This window comes from Protopterus annectens, chromosome 4.part1 (genome assembly GCF_019279795.1).
Source record: "Protopterus annectens isolate FY-2018-M chromosome 4.part1, PAN1.0, whole genome shotgun sequence".
Classification (NCBI taxonomy): Eukaryota; Metazoa; Chordata; order Ceratodontiformes; family Protopteridae; genus Protopterus; species Protopterus annectens.
Window position 1 is genome coordinate 235,501,136 of NC_056734.1, and position 22,500 is coordinate 235,523,635.

The window sequence follows — 22,500 nt, forward strand, 5'->3', positions numbered from 1 at the left end:
GCATGACTAAACACAGTGCACACACTGCTATATATATATATATATATATATATATATATATATATATATATATATGTGTGTGTGTGTGTGTGTGTGTGCATCTGTGTAATTTGAATCACTCAGTTATGTAATGATCTGTGTATAAGTGCACTGTAATGATTCTGAATCCAATATTCCTCAAAAAATAAAAATCTAAAAGAAGTTTCCCATTTCGATTTACATATTTAATTATCAAAAGAAATGTGTCTTTTATTATATTCTGGGAATAATCCGCAAATGTTAATATTTCCAGAAACAGCAGGACAATCACTACATAACTGTTTGATGTGGTACACATATATTATTCTATTGTACAGAGGCTATGTCTTGATCCAACCTGACTAGTTAATTAATCAGAGGTAAACATTGGATAAATTGATGCATGAATCCTTATCTAAATGGTTCCAAAAATTAAAGAGTAATTTCAACATCTATTCACATATTCTAACATTCACAATCATACCTTTTAAACATTTTTTCAACCTCCTAGCATTTGGAGTATGCCAATATAACACTGCTACTAGTTTATATTAACTCTAAGACAGCTGTAAAACAAGACTTTTATTCTTTTTTGAAACAAATCATTCATCTCATAGAAAGAAGAATGGAATACAGAAAGGTCAAAACATTATGAGTTAATGAATACATATTCAACAAAAACTAGACAGAACACACTGACCATAACAGCTTACAACTTGCATCTTGTTCCGTGTCACTGACCAAAGTGATTACAGTATTACAATACAATACATTTTAATCATTCACCATCTTCTACACTTAAAATATTACCCCAAAAAAGAAATAGAAGACTTGGACATAATTCTGGTCATTGTATAATAAAACAAATACAAAAAGCTTTAGTCAAAAGAAAGGAAGCTTGGAAAATCTATAGCTCTATACATGAACATTCTTCTTGGTTTCAGTATCATATGTAAAAATGAAAACAAATTACAATAAAATGTGAAAAAAAAAAAAAAAAAAAAGGGTAAACCTGCAAAGACCAACTACCTTCTATGTGCAGATGCTTCATTGTTCCATAGGCCAGAAATAGTCTGACACGAGAGAAACAATCTTGCCATGTTCATAAGTAATATATATCTTACTGAAGATTAACAGCCAGATGTGGTCATCAGGCAATAATGCTGTAAACGGCTCCAAAAGACTTTTTTTTTCAGTTGTAGCCAAAATGTACAGCTCTCTTCTTGAGTTTAAAGAAAGCCCAGGCTGCTTTCTACTCCCCCATCTTCTGAAGTGTAACACTACCAATGCAATAAATGCCTCACTATGCTAAAATATGTAGCTATGCACAGCATGGATAGAATGAAGTACTCCCCAAGATTCATGGTCATCAAGGACAAAACATACACGTATGGGAGGGATGTTGGCATACAAACCAGAAATGTCTGGTTAGGGAGGTGCTATCTTACAGTGGCTGGTTCAGTTCCCACCTGCAATGCCTTCTATGTAGAGTTTGCAAATCTTCCCGGTATCTGTGTGGGATTCTTGCCAGTGTCTCACATCCCCAGTGCAACAAAATGCTCATAGGTAAATGTGGTAATTCTGCAAATACACAGCAGTTATGTGTGTGTGTGTGTGTGTGTGTGTGTGTGTGTGTGTGTGTGTGTGTGTGTGTGTGTGTGTGTGTGTGTGTGTATGTCTGGATATGTTTGCATAGAAGGACTGCCAAGGTGTTCCAAGACTGTTTTTTTGACTTATGCCCATTGATTTGCAAAATAGACTGTCTCTACTTCATGATCCTGAACAGAATAAACCAGGTATCCAAAATGAATGAATTTTCTAGTTTGAATATGGTGAATAATCTACTCCACTAAAAGTTGCTTATTCCATATTTTTCACTATTTCTGATATGTTTTATGACTACCGAGAGGTGTTAACTTTTAGAAGTATGAAAATCACATATATGGAGGTTCAAACAAACAAAAAATATATATGAAATGCCTGTTTAATTCACCCGTATGACATTTATCTATATAATTCAGACATTCTATAAATCTGATGGTAGAACTACAAATCCCACAAACTGCTCAGCTTTCATTGGAGATCACCATGATAGTGTTATTAAAAGCTTCATGTTGTAAAATTTCTCAGGGACACATTACTGAAAAAGTTCCTAAATCTGTTCATGCATGTCTGCTTATAATGGATACTTGTATGCTTTCTCTCTTCTTACGAAAGGGTGAGTCAAAAAGGGAGCAAGTCAATCTGTCGAAGGAGATTTCAGCAAAAGCCAAAGGCCAGTTTGCCAAAATCACCTTCAATGAAAAAGAAGATTGTCTTTTTTTTCTACTGTTGTGTGACCTCGGATTAGGTATACATATCTGGGGGGTACCCCCCCATGGGGATGCGAGGGGGGGGGATAAATTCTTTCGATGTTTGCTGAAGGCAGTTTCAGTGAACTGGTTTCAATTTTTCAGTTTATTTACATTTGTCAAAACTGCCTTCATGGGATCAATATGAATCCAGTAAAAATTACATTCTAACGAGCCTTAGCAAATGAAGAGTGTTAAAATATAAGTATACATTTCTTTACATTTTAAGACAGTCACATGCTCAATAATTGCTAATCAATATGACAGATAGAGGACATCTAAAAAAAGAGATATGAGAAAATAATGTTTTAATAATATGATCCCATATGAAAGATGTGACGGCTTCATAAAAACATAATAAATTGTTACTATCCTTCTTAAAAATATAAGTGATTCTTTAAAACCTAAGTCCATTCAAGGGCTGCCCACAAAAAGTAATTCTTCCATAAAAGCATACATTGAAAAGCTGGAGTGCATACACTAATGTACAGCAATTCTTAAAAAGACTGACATTTTTCATAAGACGTGCCAAAAGTATGGTCTTAAGGCAAAAGGCTTTTATCCTAAGTATTACAAACCACAACCAGGACACATTTCTGAGACACAGCTGGACAAAGAAAACACAAGGTACAACAACATTTATTATAACTTTTGACACGTCATTAATCAAAAATGTCACAGTAAATATACATAAAAATGCTTACCCCTTAAGATGTGTTCAAAGAATATGAACATAAGTTACTGTGAAATATGTTGTTCTTCGGGTTAATAAAAGTTGAAGCAGTTAGCGTTTACACAGAACTCACCCTCAGTCACTGTGTTTTTCTTTTCCTCCTTAGGTACGATCGGCAAGCCACAGACCCCGCTTTTCTGAGCTTAGACAGGGTTATGGATTTGTTACATTTCTTATTCAGGTATTATGCTGATGGAGACTGGAGACCAAAAGGATGCTGTATATATGTAACTCTTCAAATTAAAATTATTATGCGATAACTGCCTATTAAATTATAAATGAAGTTATACCACCATAGTTTTCCTCTCATCCTGGTTTGTAGGATCAGACTTGATTTTTCCTCTGAATGCTGTTTTCCCACTCATACAATTTGTGCGCCATAGGCATAAGCAGTTATGGTGCTTTCTGAAAGTTCAGTGGCCCTAAACATGATTTTCAGAACTGAGGAACTACATATAAAAAAATGTATTCTTCTTTAATTATAGAGTAATGCATATTCTTTTAGTCTATTCCATTTGTGACTAGTGTTATAGTTTTTAGAATGCACATTTTTATAAAAGCTCTGTTCCCAAGTTAATTTGGTTTTTATCTTTTATTTTATTTTTAGACATAGAGGTTGAAAAATGAGGTACTGATACTTTTTTACTGACTGTTAAATAAATATGTACTCCCCCATCTCTCTCTTTTATTTATGTATTTATTTATTCATGTGTTTGCGTGTACTAGGCTAAAAATCACTAGGGCCTTTTAAGACTAGTCATGCATCCCAAATCACTGACAAGTTCTGGTACCTTTGCTAAGCATCAGCAGGGGCTTGGGAGATGAATCATTTACAAGCAGGGACCTGGGACATCATCTATATAAGCTGCCTATGTCCATTAGAGACAGGTGCCAAACCAGGGATACATTTCTAGGTCCCAATCCACTTATCCAAGTTACACTTGAATTGGGTTGTGGAGAAACTCTGCTTCACATGGAATGGAAGCCTGTCCCAGCAAAAGGGTAGTCTTTGGAATACATATTTGTCTGTCCAGCAGGTCCTATTTATAACACAACAAGTTTTAAGTCTTTGGAACAGGTAATTCTGGGGCTGTTTGTTTTGATAAGCAGGACGTCCATCAGAGTTGAGACTGACAATGCCTTACATGCCAGGCATGGGTTTTCCCTCAACAGACTACAGGAATAGGGCTTTGAGGTGATCTGCATAGGATATGGTGATTATGCCCTGTATTCTTTTAATGAGTAACTTCTGTGGACATTCTAATTCCTTGATATGCCTGGTTAAATACATACCAAAGGGGGTATTGATGGGTCTGATGAAAGCTCAATACAGTAGAACAATGAACTCCTTAAATAGACATACCTTTGTTTATAAGTTGCACAACAAAGAATGATTCCTTCACTACTGTAGACATGTGATGGTCAAAGGCAAGATTACTGTCCATGTGAGTCCCCAAGTCCCTGACTGTTGGGTTGACTGCTAGGGGTGTGCTGTCAATATGATAGTTATGAGGCTTTTCTTGGCATTTAGTTTTAGTCTATGGCACTGACACAAGTTATCTGTCTGTATGTGTTAGCCCTTCCTGGAGAAAATTAGTGTTGGTGAGTGCTCCCAATTTTCAGTCATCTGCAAAAGGGGAGTAAATGGTCCCTGGGTGATGAGATGGGCTACATGGCCAAGTTAAGGGGATCCAGAAAGTATAAAAGTAAAAGGGTATAAGTTTGAATTATTGCTTTAAGACAATCCTGTGTAATCACATGACCAGACTTTACGACATCATGGAAGCCAGAGGTTCTTGTAAAATTAAGACAGGTACGGAGTTGCCGAACACTCTGACTGTGAATGACATTTACTCTCCAGAAATGTCATGCACTGCAGTAAAACACAATGGTCAGAAGTGAATAAACATTTTGATTGCAGATGCATGGTGCATCCAAATTAAAGTTAATCAAACAACAAATGCATTTTTGTTACGCTTGGTCAGAATTTGCTTGTTTGCTTTTTGGTCCCAATGACCATTTTCATTGTTCTTATACTATATAATTATCATTTTAAGAATATCATTAAATTAAATCTCATACCTTAACAGAATAGTTGAAGAACTTTGCAGTTTGCATAAAGCGGAGAAATCCATCTGTTTCTTTGGTAGCTATGGTAAGAACTAGAAGATGATCTGAAAGAAAAAAACACATATAAAACCATTAATCTATGTCTTTATTTTAATAATTTTCAAAGTAAGCATTTTAAGTGTGCTATCTCACTGATAGCCTTCATTTCAAGTAATATACACTAATTATAACAGCATAGATAGTGTAACATTTCATGGATAATGAATTGGTACTCTGAAGGAACCCAAGGAGGTAACATTTCCATGTGCTAGCATAATTAACAGACATTTAATGACAATACTCAGGTTTCAGTAACACCATCTTTTATTGTTCCAAATAATTATTACAAGTGATTCTGTACCTGGTACATCACAATAAGTTAATGATACCACGAGTTATAAGTTCATACAGCATATATTTGATTGTAATTGCTTGTGATCTGGTTCCACAGGCCAGTTTTTGGCACACTGTTATCATTGACACCTTTCATCAAGTTCCAGTCAATTCGCAGACTATTTAATCAAAAACAGAAGACCTAAAGTAGTGGGCAAGCCCTTCCATCCTCACACATGAGACTGGTCCCTGAACCATCTTACTTAATTACAGTAACATTCAATGTTGCACAGACCTGTGGGAAGTTTGTGAAAATAGACAAAATGTTTTATCAGTGGACAGGTGGGCAATGAACTAATAAGTACTGTTTAATGTGCTACAGTCTCACTAAAGTGATTTCTTCCCCTTTTCTTAGAAATGTTTACCCCAGAATATCTGCAGCTGTAGTAAAATATTACACCTTCTTTGTAACTGTGAAGTTGGTAGATCATATTAGGACTGCTAATGGGACTCAGACAGTGTCTGTTATGTGACCACAAGCTGAGAGCATTCTGTCACTCTGGTACATTTCACAAGTGAAAGCATAGAGGCACATTACATTGAAGTGAACATTGACTGCTGGATTTTCTGTCAATCTAAATACATAATGAGCAACCTGTGTAACTTCCACAATGCAGAAAAGTACACTGTCTCCATATCTACCATCAATATTTTCACAGATTATAGTTAATGGCCCTTTGACATCCATCATGAAAGCTACACTTCTGATTGAACAGTTTAACAGTGGCATGAATGTAAGTGCCTTCCACGTTGCAGCTTAACAGCTGTCATTTTTATTTTGCGCTTCACTTCTTTGTCATGGCAGCACTGTCACTGCGTTGTTATCCCATTCATCTATATTAAACTCTTTTTCGGGGTTACAATAACAACTACATGACATTGTCACAGTTGGATGATTAAAAGAGACTTTGATGAAAGGCAGGTTGTATAGAAGGTTGTTCACTAATGTATAACAGTACACAGTTTGATGTGCTATTGGAAGAGTAATGAAAAGCCAACACAACTCCATTGGCTTGTGAAAGTTGGGACAGAGAGGAACGAAACAAGAAAATGTGTTCAGACAAAGGCCCAAAATTTGTTAATATTACTTCATTGCACTTAGAAAGTTAATAGATAAACATTTGTAGTTTTCTGGCAAATCAATGCTACCTGATGTCACTAAATGAAGACATACAGTTAAGTTTCAGACGTCATACCCTTGAAAAATGCATACTAACACAAATCCTGTTATTCTGGCAATTTTCTAAGTTTATAAGAGCAGTGCTTAAAATTTGTCCATATTTTTGGGCCTTTGTCCCCTCATTATTTTAGGCTTTATCTAGATTCCTTCCACCAAGAGGTTGAGAAATATGAAAATTACAGAACTCTTAATGTGAATACCCAGGATCCACCCTGGGCCCACTAGTAATTACAATGGGGAACACCCAACCCCTTAATTCTACCATTTTGTACAAACTTTTCTTGAAGTATTTAATCCGAAAATTTCTTCAAGAAATAACAAAACCTTTCTGCGTTATTCACTGCAGGTGCAGCTTTATATTACAAATGTGAACGGGAAAGCACTGTACGCACCCAGTAAGTGTGCTCCAGTGCAATCCACTGTAAGGAAAGACACTGACAAGTGCTGATCATCCAAAGTCAGCCATCCAGTTTACAGCAGGTGATAGTCAGTTGTCCCAACATCCTGGCCCTGGAATTAGGATAACTATTTTCCTTACATATGTTTAATAAGTTACTCATGTTTTGTCCTTGTCAAGCTTCATAGTTCATGCTACCTCACTATGACCCCTACCCTATATGTCAGTGTACATAATTTGTAGACACAGGATTCCCATGTTTCCATGAATGTAGACTTACCTTTCCTTGAAAGCAAACGTACCTTTATTTATCAAGGTCAGACAGTACAGTGAGATAGGCATTGTCTTTTATTTCTATTGGGATTCCTAGCTCAGTAGGTATATCTAGAAATTGCCATAAAGTATTTGTTCCACAAAAGTTTTTTTCTGCCCTTGTCTAGGATAACTCTTCTTCTTTTTCTATGGCAACCAAGTTTGACTGTTTGTTCTCCTTTGACTACCAGGTTATGAAGGGTAGAGTATCTGTAGAGAAAGTGTTATACTTCAGAGAGATTGATTATGTCCTATCCTACTATACTGGTTTCAGGCTCACTGTAACGGTTACTGCAAAGGCAAACATCCTGCCTCGATGGTGATATGCCTATCTGGGGGTTCCATTCTCATGAAGCATGTGATATGTCACTGTGAGGCCACACTCCACCTCATGTTGCTTCCTACTGACCCTCATCACCAGGTATGAACACCAGAACTATAGTAGCTACACACCTCCCTGGCTTGGCATCAGTATATCACCCCTGAGCTAGTTGAGCAGCTATAGCCCCCCTCATTCCTCTCCATCTCCTCAATACCCAGTATCCATGAAGTACAGTATGGTCATTGTTTCTTTCCGGTATCTATAAAGTGCACAAAGTCACAATCCAGTAGTGCTACAGGGAGACTTGTACGCTGCCATTAAAACTATCCATTGAGACAATATGACACAGTGTCATGGCAACATTCATGAGACGTGGACCTCATATGTAGAAAATATGGCAACAAATTACTGATAACCATTAAGGATATGCACTTAGGTGTAACACAGTGAATACGCACTATCCAGTTTTCTGTAACCTGTCCTTCACAGCCATTTCTTTTAAAAATCTACTTAGTTTGGTAGCTGGCATTCCTAGCTGTAAAAAGCATTTTCCTACTCTTTGGTCTGAACTAATAGAAATCATCAGTCAGTACAGTCAATCTGTAAGTTATGTTTCCATGATTCAAACGTCTGAAACTCTAACTATTGATAACTATAAAAACTATATCCATGTCTAATTTTGTGAATGGACTCTTGACACCACTGGCAGTTTTCAAGTTATTAACAGTTTTGTTCCACTTTCCCATCATCTTCTTTTTTATAATTTTTGGGATATTGCCTCCACAATGACCCTCAAACTTTATCCCTGGTCATCCAACAAATCCATTCATTCAATCATTCATTACAGAGGTAACTGCTCACTATCCAATCATTCCCATAGCTCCCAGATTCATATTCTGGGAGTGGAACATTCATCCTCTGAAATGGTGTGGAGTATTTTATGCTCACAACTCTCAGCTTTAGCAGCTTGCATACTACGCTATCAGCTGCTTACCAAGAATAAGTCTAATAACAAAGTGTTGAACCCTTTTTCAGCACATGCACATAATGCACCTTGCACTGAATGTCATGCCGTCTTCCTCTTATGAACGAATAAGCAGACATTGGCTGCTAACTTACATCCTCTCCCAACCTCATCACTCTATTATCCATCTCAGTAATCAAACACAGGTTGTCTGAGGTGCAATCATGGCTTTACCCCCTTCTTCAGTCTTCTTACCCTACTTCATGAATGCATCAGATGTGAAATTTCACATGCAGTACGTAATAATCTTTTCACAGCTCAATAGGAAGTTTAGTATTCATCATGCAAAATCACTGAGATAGAAACCCAAACACAACTACTTTATTGGTAACTGTGAGCTACGGACATGGCAGTATCATACTTATGACACTTGATGAAAGTCATCAGACTTGTTATCCAGCATCCTCATTTGGTAGAGCTCTGCTTATTATTATTACTACCACAGCTACAACCCTTGTTTTTGCAGTAACAAATCATTCTGATGACAAATATCTTATTGATCCTTGCTCTCATGCTAAAACTACTACTAAGTGCAGTTTAGTGATTTTCTTTACTAATTCAGAGTTCACCACATTATGCAGATCAAAATAAATTGATTTCAAGGTCCTAAATTCGTAAACTGACACTTAACTAAATTATGTTGACTTTAGACTTCAAATTATGCAATCTGCATACAATATGTTGCCAAAATACATCTAATGTGTCATGAGAATACCGTTACATTTTGTATTACACAGTGACTGTAGGAAATGCTTACCATGTAATGCCCTCTTAAGAGACATTAAGCATTTTATCATTCATAAAAACAGTTTTATTTAAACATTTAGAATTATGCCCACCATGTGGCAGTTTCAACTGAGTATGGAGTCTAATCCAAGATAGCTGTACTTAGGTTATATTTATCATGTCTTGTCTGTGCTCACCTATGTATTTCATATTATTTTAAACATCTTATATACTTACATCATTATTTGGCTTGCAAAATATAAGCAGCACAGATTTGCTTGTATTGTTACTGCTACTTCAACCGACTGTCCACCATCTCCTAATAGCTTCTGACTTCCCTGATACTCAGTTACCATTTGGGAAGTTTATTTTTCATGTTTACCCTATCTGCTCTAATGCTATCATGTGTAACTTGGACAACTGGATGGGAAACAGGAAATCCATCCCTAGTTTGGCACCCACGTCTCTAAAGAACACAGGCAGTGTATAAATGTTTCATCTCCCAGGCCCCTACTTGTAAATGTTTCATCTCACAAGCTCCTGCTTACACTTATCTACTGTAACTCAACATGTCAGAGATTTGGGATGCATGGCTAGGCTTAAAAACGTCACTGTGGCGGTTAGCCTAGTAAACACACATGAACCTATAGTAAGCTAATTCATGATAGCAATGCAATCTATATGACAATCATAGTCTTTTGTAGACTTTCATTTTCTGTTATATTGAAACACTTTTTTCTTTCTTTATTTCAAGCCTTCTATTGCTCCTGTGAGCTGTATATTTTTGTAAAGTTTTAAGTCAGCTGTTTCCTGGATGCTTCTTGTAGAGATCTTTGCCAATGCAGCCTTTTGTGGAATTTATTAGATGTATAGCACTGCTGCTGTGCGTTGAGTTGTCTTACTGGACTTTTTGTTTAAATTGTTTCTCAACAAATCCCTCTTGATTAGAAAATGAGGATATGTGAGCTCTGGATTAATAACAGCTCTAGACTGAGATTTCTAATGGCTAAAGAGACATGAGGATTCAAGACAACTGCTGAAATTCTGTCAGAGGCAACTTGATGAGAAGGAAAATATTTTATATCTACATGACTTCACGTACAGCTTCATCAACACTTAGGTTGGCATTTTTATTTTTTGCTATAACTTACTCAATTTCCTTTAAACAGAATGATGACATAGGGACTAATAAAAATGTGTTGCAGCAACGATTTTAGCAAAGCATACAAAAGTACAGTTTTGTACCTACCATAAATGTAGATGTTTGAGTGCTAATACAGCTGCAGACATAACAGATGGGTTCTCCTGCCATCAGGCGGGTCCTCGGTCGGCCGAATTCCAAAGTCTAGGTCCGGCGTCGGTTGTCGTCACTTCTTCCCTGACGTCAGTGTGACAGGGGTATAAAAGAACCAGCCAACGCCATTTTCTTCAGTTTTTCTTGCCCCAGATGTCAGGTGCCCCCGGAAGGAAGGCAATATATATAAAATTATGTAATAATGCAATGCAATATAATCAAAAAACAGTAGTTGCAAGCAAATACACCATAAAAGAATACCCCTAGAAGGGAAGGAGGGAGGGAAACCTGGACGGCAGCTGTATTAGCACTCGAACATCTACATTTATGGTAGGTACAAAACTGTACTATGTTCATCGTGCATACAGCTGCAGTCATAACAGATGGGTAGAATCCCAAAGCTAAGAAAAGGGTGGTAGGCACTAGCTGGAACTAGGAGGAGCCAAAATGCCCTGCAAGACTGCAGTGGCAAAGCCTGCTCTAGATTTGGAGTATAATGGTAGGTTGTAGTGCTTGGAGAAGGTATGCACAGAACTCCAAGTGGCTGCTTCCAAAATATCCTTGGTAGGAACTCCTCTGAGGAACGCTGCAGAGGTGGCTGTGGCCCTGGTGGAATGAGTTCTAATCCCTGTAGGTACAGTCTTGCCATGAAAGGAATAGCAAAAGCGTATGCAGTGGGCTATCCATTTTGGGATTGTCTGTTTGGAAATTGGCTTTCCTTGAGCTCCTACCGCATAGGCCACAAAGAGCTGTTCTCATTTTCTGAAAGGTTTTGTTCTGTCCAAATAATAACGCAGTTGTCTGTGGATGTCCAAGGAATGTAGCAATCTCTCCCCTTTGTTTTGAGGATTAAGATAAAAAGTAGGTAAATGTATGGCCTGATTTAAAGCTACCCTGGATACCACTTTAGGCATAAAGGACGGGTTGGTTCATAAGGAAACTCTGTCCTGATGGAAGATGATAAAAGGCTGGACAGCCATGAGAGCTTGTAGTTCTGAAACTCTACAAGCTGAAGTGATAGCCAGAAGGAAAGCTGTTTTCCAGGACAAATATTGCAAATCTCATGAGGCAGCTGGCTCAAAAGGAGTAAAAGTCAGTTTTTCCAGAATTAAATTAAGATCCCAAGCAGGTATTGGTTGTTTCCTTGGAGGTCTTAAGTTCTTAGCCCCTCTGAGGAACTGTCTTAATAGAGGGTGAGAGAATAAAGATGGATCAGTGTTGTATTCTGCAGAAATGGCTGAGGCATGGATTTTGATGGAGGAGAATGAAAGTCCACTGCTTAGCAGTTCAGCCAAATATTGTAGTATTTGAGGTATATTCAATTTTCCAGGGTTCTGGCCCTTTTTCTCATTCCAGACACAAAAACGTTTCCATTTTGTGGAGTAAGCTTTTCTAGTTGATGGCCTTCTGGCCTCCAAAATGACATCCTGCACCTCCTTGGAGAGTAGGGCCTGCTGTGATGCTAAGGAATCTTCCATGCGGCTAGGTTGAGTGTTTTTAGCTGACTGTGAAGAGTTTTGAAGCTGCGCTGAGTCAGAAGTAGAGGCATTAGAGGCAGGGTCCATGGTGGGGATTGCGTCAGGCTCCTCAGGAGTGGGTACCAGTGTTGCCTTGGCCAGTCTGGAGCAATGAGGATCATCTTTGGTCTGTCTGCTCTGGTCTTCAATAGGACTTTGGGCAGCAGAGGAAGAGGCGGGAAGGCATAAACTGTCATTGATGTCCAACTGAAAGAGAGAGTGTCCACTCTCCAGGCCTTTGGATGGAAGATCCTTGAACAGAATTTTGTTAATTGATGATTTTTGTGGGAGGCAAAGAGATCTATGTCTGGCCTTCCCCATTCTTGGGTTATTTCTGTAAAAACAGTTGGATGCAACTTCCATTCGTGTGGATCTGTCATATTCCTGCTTAGGTTGTCTGCCAGCCTGTTTTCCTTGCCTGGCAAGTACTGTGCTTGTAGTTCCATTTGTAAGTCCATGGCCATGTTCCAAAGTGACATGGCCAGTCTGCATAGGGGATAAGAATGTGTTCCTCCCTGCTTGTTTATGTACCACATAACTGTGGTGTTGTCCGTTCTTATCAATAGTTGGCCTGGTTGTAGAAGGTCCTTCGAAGCTGTAATAGCATTTATTACTGCTAGAATTTCTTTTTGAATGATGTGAAGGTGCTTTTCTTTTTGGGACCATTTGCTCTGAATGCACCGGTCTGTCATGTGCGCCCCCCCAGGCGTAGTCCGAGGCGTCTGTTGTGATGACTTGATTTGCTTGAGGCTTGCTGAATGGAAGACCTGTGTTTGTTTGACATGCTTGAGCCCACCACAGAAATTCCTTTTGCAGACATGGAATTAGTGGTATTATTGTTTCCAAACTGTGGCTGTGCTGAGACCATATGTTTTTTAGGTACCATTGTAGTTTTCTCATATGCAGCTTTGCACATGGGATTAGTAAGATGCAAGATGCCATGAATCCCAGAGCCTGCAGGATTTTCCTTGCAGTCAGCCTGGTGCAATTTGCCAGTGTTATGAAATATTGAATTAGTTGCCCCAGCTTCTCTGGCATGAGGTAGGCCATCTGGGTGTTTGTGTTCAAATTGGCACCCAGGAAAAATATCTTCCGAGAGGGTATCAGCCTTGATTTCTCTTTGTTGACTGTGTATCCTAGAGAGTTTAATAACATTATTACATAAGCCAGATGTTTCAGAAGAATGTGCTTGCTGTCCACTTGGATCAGGCAGTCATCCAAATAAGGGTATATTTGTATCCCTTGAAGTCTGCAGTAGGCAATTACTGATGCCAGGCATTTTGTGAATACTCTGGGCACAGTAGATAAGCCAAAGGGCAATGCAGAGAATTGATAATGGGTTGAACCTGCAAGAAATCTGAGGTATCTTCTGCAATTTTGTCTGATTGGGACATGCAGGTATGCCTCCTTGAGGTCCAATGTTACCAGCCAAGACTCCTTGCCCAGCATGGGAAGAAGTTGCTGTAGAGTGAGCATCTTGAATTTTGTAATGCAGTAGGAATGTGTTTAAGATGGAAAGATCCAAAATAGGTCTCCAATCTTTTCCCTTCCTTGGCACCAGAAATAGCCTGGAATAAAAACCTTGACCTTGTTCGTGCGTAGGTACCTCTTGAATAGCTTTCATGTTTATAAGATCTGAAATTTGCTTTTGTGCCTCTGCCCTTTGATTGTGTGGCAGGTTTGACATGCCTCTCATTTTTGGAAGGGTATGAAAATGGAATTTGTAGCCTCTGTTTATAATGTCCAGGATCCATTTGTCCTTTGTGACAACATGCCAATTTTTTGAGAATAGGGCCAACTTTCCTCCTAAGGGTGCTGCCATTTGAGACCTGGTTGGCATGCAAAGGGGAAAGTCATTGGGTTTGCTTTCTGAAAGATTGCGAGTTGTCCTCACCACCTCTTTGCGTAGGGGCTTGCCATTGTCTGCCTCTGTACAATCCTTGTGATTGTCCTCTGCCCCTCGGGCACATGTATCTGCCTCTTTGGGGTCTGTCTGTGGCAGGAAAGGACCAGTTTTTGGAAGGCCAATTTCTACTAAAACGTGGGGGTTGGACCTCCAAAAATTCTTTCACAGTTTGCATTGATTTAGCCTTTTCCTCCATTTTCCATAATACTTCCTCAGCATTTGCCCCAAATAGTACATCCTTTTGAAGAGGGGCGTCTAGTAATTTAGCTTTGACATGATCAGGCAAGGCTTGTTCCTTGAGCCAGGCATGCCTACGTATGACTGAACCTGTAACAACAGCTCTACATGAGGCCTCTAGAACATCAAAACCACATTGTAAGGTATGTTTACCCACTTGTTCTGCACTATGCATCAAATCCTGCAACTCCTTCAAGTCTGGTTGTGCAGGTTGTGACATTTTACTTTTCAATTGAGATAACAGAAACTGTTGGTATTTTAGCATATGAAACTGACAGTTTAAGGCCGAGGTATATACCTTTTTTCCCCACCTTTCTAAGGATCTGGAATCTCTGTTGGAAGGCAATGGATTTTTGGCAATGGAGGCCTTAACTCCCTTGGGCCCCTGTGAGATGGTTTCTAGGTCAGCAGCATGGTTTTTGTAAAGAAATTGGTGTGAGTCAGGAACCCTGTAGTACCTGTCAGGCTTAACTGGAGCTGGAGGTAGAGAGTCCGGGTTAAGGCAGGCCTCCGAGTAAACATCATCTAGGATGTCCAAGACAGGAGGTATAGCCAGAGGCCTGTGCTGGGGTAACAAAAGAAATTCCCTGAGCCTTTTCTTGGAATCTGAATAATCCTGGCCTTCCCAGTGGAAGTGTTCCCTTAAGGTATGCAAAGTTTCCCCAAATGAGAAATCCTCAGGGGGTGATACAGAAGGAATAGACTCCTCTGCATCAGAATCTTCAAAGGGGGAGTCAGACTGTTCCTGATCATCAGAGTGTTCTGAAATAATGGACCCCTGATCAGAGGAGGGGGAATCTTCCTCCACTCTGGGCCTTTTGTCCAGAGGTTGCTGAGAGCCTCTAATTAGAGTAATTAAATCCTCAGCCATTTTAAGCATTTGTTTCTTGGGCATGGGTCCTGGAGATGGGCCCTGTGTAGCTGGTCTCTTAGGGTGCATGGTTGCTTTAGACTTGGTGAAAGCTTTGATGGAGAAAGAAGAGGAAGGTCTAAAGACACCTTGAGTGGAGGTGGACCTGTCCACATTCTGTGTTTCAATGCCAAGAGTGGCTTCGGTATCTGTAGTCGGGGTGTGGACCGAGGAGCCTGCGACCTTGGGTACAGGAGACACCACCAAAGAAGTGTCGTTGGTAATCAGGGGCTGCGTAGGCGCCTCGCTGAGAACCGGACCACGTGTAATCGGCTATGGCGTGGTGTCGGTAGAGGCCGCGAACCTCGAGTGTCGGTCCTTGTCTTTGCATTTTTTAGACAAAACCGGAGTCGGAGTATCCAACGACATAGTATAGTTAAATGCTTTCCCAAAAAAATGCTGGGTGAACTCCGCCCGATGCTTAATAGTGCGTTTGTTGAATGTAGCACAAAAGCGACAGACCGAGACGTCGTGGTCTGGGCCTAAACAAGGTATACAGAGGGAATAGAAATCCTTATGCTGTATTTGCTTCCCACAAGAAATACAATTATTAACTTTGTCTGACATCGGTCTGAGGCAAGAAAAGTTTCCCCAACGGGGTACTTATCTTTTAAGAAGACTTCGGTTTCCAAATTTTTCGTAATCTCAGGAGCTGGCCGACCAGCACTTGCGAACTGCTTCTGCTTCGGGCACCGTGTGGCAAGAAAGACTGAAGAAAATGGCATTGGCTGGTTCTTTTATATCCCTGTCGCACTGACATCAGGGAAGAAGCGACGACAACCGACGCCGGACCTAGACTTTGGAATTCGGCCGACCGAGGACCCGCCTGACGGCAGGAGAACCCATCTGTTATGTCTGCAGCTGTATGCACGATGAACTTCTTAAAAAGTCTTGGGAGAAAATCATTCAAAATTGCAGCCAAAAATGCAGGTAATATAGAGAAGTACTACATCTGAATCCCTGTGACATTTTTAACCTAAGACTATTTTTTCTGTTTTTTTATTGCATTTACTTATTTGTTAACTGGATAAGTGAACTGGTCCTCAAGACTCCTTTTCAGCAATGAGCAACACAATGCCAAAGAAAAATGCAACATAGATATGGACAACTTTGTGCAGTCAATCAAACAGCATGTTTTTTTCAAAGGTAGGAAGAAACAGAGGAAATGAGAATAGCTGTAGAATACCCATGGCAAAAAACACTCCACAAACCTAGTAATCAAAGGTCAAGGTTGAACCCAGGAGTTAGGAGCGAGCAGACAGAGACCTTACACTAAGTCACTATATTAACCACTCACCCATATGATTTTATACAGTATCGAAGAGTTTGACTCTAAGCATGTGGCTAAGAAGTCATTCCAGGAATCAGACTGACTAACAAAGAAATAATAAGTTAGCATCAGTAGAACTAGCTACTGAAATATTTACACAGATGTCAAATGTATCATTTAGTAACTTAGGCTGTAACTGCAGGACATGAAGTCCAAGAAAATGTTATAATGGTTGGAATTACTTCATGTTTATAGGACACTAAAAATGATGCAGGGTAAACAACAGTGAAAGATGTGTAAGTCAGGTTTTGAATAGAAATCTTCACAACCCACATACCACAAGACAAGCACAAAAGCATGATATAGGCATACAAAATAAATCACTTGATACCTGCATCACTTTATAACTTTCTTTCTATTGAGTTTATAATGAGGTAAGTCCACAAAGCATATGTGTCTGCTTGCACTGCTCAGGGCAATCAACCTGCCCATTGTAAATCTAGCATTATCAACAGTAATAGTTTAGGGCAAATGTAGGTATTGAAAAAAAAGGTATAGCCATAATGTTCTCCATTATGTTAAGTAGAGAAAATAAATGCAACTAATATGGTGGAAGACAAAACCTTTCACTCTTTGCAAATGCAGCCATTAGAAAAACATGATGTTCCAAAATTTTAATATATATATATATGTATATATATATATATATATATATATATATATATATATATATATATATATATATATATATATATATATTTTTTTTTTTTTTTTTTTAATTCCAAACTTATCTCCATCGAAAGTCAGAGGTCTAGAAGTATCATTTTATGAATAATTGTGAATACCCTGCACTGGCCCAGTAATCAAGGAGCCTCAATCCTCACCACTGGCAACAGTGAGGGATGTACACAATGGGAGGATGACAAGTACACAAACAGTAAAGTACAATTTCCCTTAAGAGCACACAGAGATCACAGTCAGTCTGAGGGCTGGTTTCTCTCGCTTTCTCCAGATCCCCAATAAGACTCCCCACTTGCACAGCTATAGCACTGAGATCTCAGCTGAGGGGTCAAGTCAAGACCACCAGCACCCTCTCTGTCTAACCAGTGCTTCGTGTTCCTTCCCCAAGTAGCTCACACACACACTTTGAGATTTGATTTATATACAAGCACTCACATACACATCTGGGGAAGGCTGGAAGAGGTTTACTAGCTATGCCCCCTTCTGCCCAGACTATAAGGTAGTTATCACTGCCACCAGCCCCTACTTATCAGCTACCATAAAGGCCCTTACAACGGGTGATCAATCCTACTGTGTAATGTTACTATTATTCAAATGTTAAGTTTGACCATGACTAAGGCTATTTAGGAGTGGCCTGTACAGGGTCATCAAATACATATGCAAGTACTCTAAGAGCTTAAATATGTCCCACAAATATTAGCCATAAAGATAGGTTTAAATATATTTAATAATAAATAATAAAAGAATAAGCCAATACTCAACACAGTAATTGCAGAGTTCAGAATCATAGGAAATATTTTAAAACAACATTGCAGAGCAGTCTCAAATGAATACAGAAAACATATACACTAATCTTTACTATATTCCTATCTATCGCTAAAAGAAATACTATGCCTAAATCTTACTTACAGACAACAAGCAGGCAGAAGTGCTGAGTGGGTGTTTCTAGGTCCAAGACAAGATACAAAATGCACAATCTTTCTCTGAGAGGGTTCTTAAATTACTATCAAACATTACTGCTGGGTTATCTTGGATGAAATCACTTTTTGTCACCTGCCTTTAGTTCCCAGGCTAACAGATACTAACAGAATTTTTAACATCTTTGTGTGAGAAGTATATATCTCTCAGATGTGCAGCTGCTAGGAAGTCACAGAGCAATAAAACGATTTACATTTTAAACACAGTAAATACTTCTTTCCAAGATAATAGAAAAACTTCTAGCTCTAGACATCCTGTCTTCTTGCTGCATTAGCTAACTTTCATAGTACATTGTAAAGCACTTAATTTCAACTTATTTTCTTTAAGTTTTGTAAGTTAATCTTCTATGTTCCAGCAGGGTATGCTGTGGTTACATTCTTGAAGCTCAGTACATAACATACAGTTCTGTATAAATCATATCAATATTCACAAATGAGATAGAATTATTTACAAAATTCCAGATAGCTGGGCTGGCAGTGTCACACTCCTAAATAAAAAAAGTGACAAAAACTACTTTCAACCTAGTATACTGAGCAAACATCAACATATGCACGCCTAACGTGCAGTACATAAAAAAGTCATCCTCAGTCATAGAAGTCAGCAGAAAAACACACCAGAATCAGCAAGACTGGGCATACAATGTTGCTATTTAAAAGGTAAGCAGATTTGTTTTACTAATGAAACTGTATAATATTAATAACCAGTGACTGGGTGTGGCCCATGCTGGACTTATCTATGACTGGCTTTGTCTTCTGATTTGGGTTTTGGGGTCACAATCAAAATATTTGATCCATGGATAAATTCTGCGTTACCCACACCCAGTTATAAATTATTGCTTAGATGCTGTCTGGTTAATCAACTGAGTCCCAAGGCATGCTTGCAGAAACTGAGGACTACAAAAGAAGATGCATGAACAGCATATAGAACTAATCCTCTGTGCTGTATTTCTAGGGAGTTAGCAAGAAAGGTGAGACATATATTTAGTATTTTAACACATACCTGATGGGCAGTTATAAAGCTGCATTACAAAGGCTGGTATTGTATGCATTGTTCACGATGAGAATGTCAGTGTATTCAGCAAAAGACATGGCCATACCGAAGTTTAGCCTTGTAAAAGTACAGCACTTTCTTACTAAAATCCTCAACAGTCATACTGTTGATCACATAGCTCATTAAATATGTAGGCGGTGGCATGAAAACGTAGTACTTTAATGAATGGGGGTTCTCAGCCAGACATACATACAAACACACACACATATGGAAATTTATTGGATGTCAATGACCACAAAGAGCAGCAATGGTATAGCAGTAACAAAGACACACAGCAAAACATAAAACAAACTTTGAATAAAGCAACATCACCTGCTATATACTGAAGAACCGCTTTAATACATATATAACACAGCAAAGCTTTCAGCCATATATCGGGTGACATTACTTTATTCAAAGTTTGTTTTACGTTACTCTATTCGAAATTCCAGACTCCATACAGCAAGTCCCAGCATTTAAAAAATATAAGTATTTAGGACTTAAAGAACAGCAAACTTTGCAACTCAATTTTACATGCTATAAAGTTTTTGGGGGGCTTTGGGGGAAGTTAGTGAGCCCATATATATCCCTGGTGGTGAGAGTAGCATATCCAGAGACCCTGCTATTTATATGCAGTATTTCCAACATCTCTGTAGATAACAGAAGAGATTATTCTCTGAGATAAAGCAGTTTTCGGCTTAGAAAATATTTCACTCTAACTGCACTAACACTTTTGAAGTTGTGAGACTTGCAATATGGAGTCTGTGAATCACTAATACACATGCATGCACATACCTATTCACGAACATACACACCTACGTACATATGCACACATACACATATATACAGATGTATAGACACACAGGCACACAGACACACACACACACACACACACACACACACACACACACACACACACACACACACACACACACACACACAAGCATATACATACATATGAACACACACTTAGACACAGACACAAATGCAAGCACACAAATAAGCACATATATACATCATGCCTGAGACATCAGACAAAGTTAATGTACATCGTTTTGTATTCACAATGTAAGTACTAAGCAGTCAACATTAATATATCAGATACAACGAGGCAGTGTAACAAAACCTGAAATTGTGAATTTATATGCTTTGCTCAAAATATTCCAGTGTAAATAGCTTGACTTAAGGATTCTGAGTTCATTTACTAATGACGGAAGAGAACTGCTGTTTAAGGTTGAAATTTAAGAATTGTTTAAGAATTGTTTAGGCTTAATACAATTATTTTTAGAAGTGCATTTCATATCGAATGGATGATATATGTGGCTTGCAGTATACACTTTAGAAATGGTGTAAGAGGCTGAGAGTGCCACTGCTAAGTTGACAACAACAATTTAATAGCTACATTAATATGATGGAAATGTCACTGTGAAGTTGACAACAACAATTCAGCAACTACATTAATATCACTGGAAATGTACAGAGTTGCTACAGAGGAAGCTTTTGACAAAGGTAATAAACACTCTTCCATTTTATTTATTTAACATTTGTTTACCAGGAAACTCCAAATTGGAAGAAAGCCAATTTTCAGCAGAGGCCCTGGGAGAAACACTCCAGACATATGTCTTTGTAATGTGGGAGGAAACCAGAGCACCTGGAGAAAACCCACAAGAATACAGGGAGGACATACAGACTCCACACAGAAGGCACACCAGCTGAGAAATGAACTGGAGAACCTCTTGCTATGAGACGACAACACTACTGCTGCACCACTGCACCATCCATTTCAGAAGGAACCTTCATCTACACCATATTTCCTTTTTGAGATACACTAATTTTCACTGCTAACTCCTGCTCTTATAAGCAGTATTGTGCAAAAAAAAAAAAAAATATGAAGTTTACTTGGCTACCAAAACTTTACTTTCTCCCAACATATATATACACGACTCAAGCTTTTGATAGGACCAAAATTATTTTATATATTTTTCATTCTATGTTAGTAGATACACACAGAGATTAGCATTAACCTTCTGTTTTCCTATATGTGGAGAAAACAAAAATGACAGAGGCTGCCAGACAGCTGGGCTGTCTCTTTTGCCTCCTTCCAGATACAGTTCTGCATGAGTCAACACACAGCACTGCATTTAGCAGAAGTACATGATGAGAGCTCTGAATGAGTTAGAACTCAAATTAAACTATGGGAAATAATAAGAGAAGTAATCAAAACGAAATGCCAAAATGCTTCAACCTGAGGCTGAGCCAATGTACACAAACATGTCACACCATCATCTTTTCATCTCTAATTATAGCGGTGCTTCTGGAAAACTTGTCTTGGCCTGCACTACAGAAGGGTACACATGCTAGTGTTGAGTTAGAAATAAAATTGCAACATTCAGCTAATGGGCATGCAATGTTCATATTACCATGGTGAGAGACTTCTTATCATCATTAATGCAGAAATATATATGCGGCGGTAGTGTTGTTACCTCACAGCAAGAGGTTCTCCCATTCGATTCTCGGCTTGGCTTGGGAGTGCCTTCTGTGTGGAGTCTGCATGTCCTCCCCGCGGTTGGTAGCATTCAAAAGACATGCATACGTAAATGGGCGTGCCTTCGTTGAAGGTTGGGCGTCAAGCTGGCATTTCGTAAAAATCTACTGCCAATCATTAGCGGACCGGAGTTCCACTGTGGCGACCCCTTACTGGGAAAAAGCTGAAAGACAAACAACATTAATGCAGAAATATAATCAGAAATTATGATGTGTGTATATATAATTGGATATACTGCATGCATGCATTAGCTTGGAAAGGGAGAAAGCTTAATTAGTAAAGTTATTCATGGTAATGTGGTGATGGGAAGAAGATTTCTGCCTGCTTATCAGTGGAATGCTTCAGGCATTTGCTCAGTGATAAAGGAGAAGATAGTCATTAAAGATGTGCAGAAGAGTCTAGGAATGGAGTTCCAATTTAGTCTGCTAAAATCAGGTAAGGCCGCAGCATTGTCTGAAGTGGATATTTTATAATGTAGAGTAAGTTTCTTGCTTTTAGGAGAGAAAGA

At 38.8% G+C, this 22,500-nt stretch overlaps 1 protein-coding gene across 2 annotated transcripts in view; it reads right to left on the reverse strand.

Annotated features, from left to right (window-relative positions):
• The window catches only part of LOC122800825 (procollagen-lysine,2-oxoglutarate 5-dioxygenase 2-like), an 816,734-nt gene that overhangs the window by 588,439 nt on the left and 205,795 nt on the right, over positions 1-22,500 (reverse strand). For both annotated transcript variants that reach the window (XM_044070112.1, XM_044070111.1), the window contains exon 2: positions 5,185-5,276. In XM_044070112.1, the coding sequence (XP_043926047.1) occupies positions 5,185-5,276 (92 nt within the window). The remainder of the gene's footprint in view (positions 1-5,184; positions 5,277-22,500) is intronic.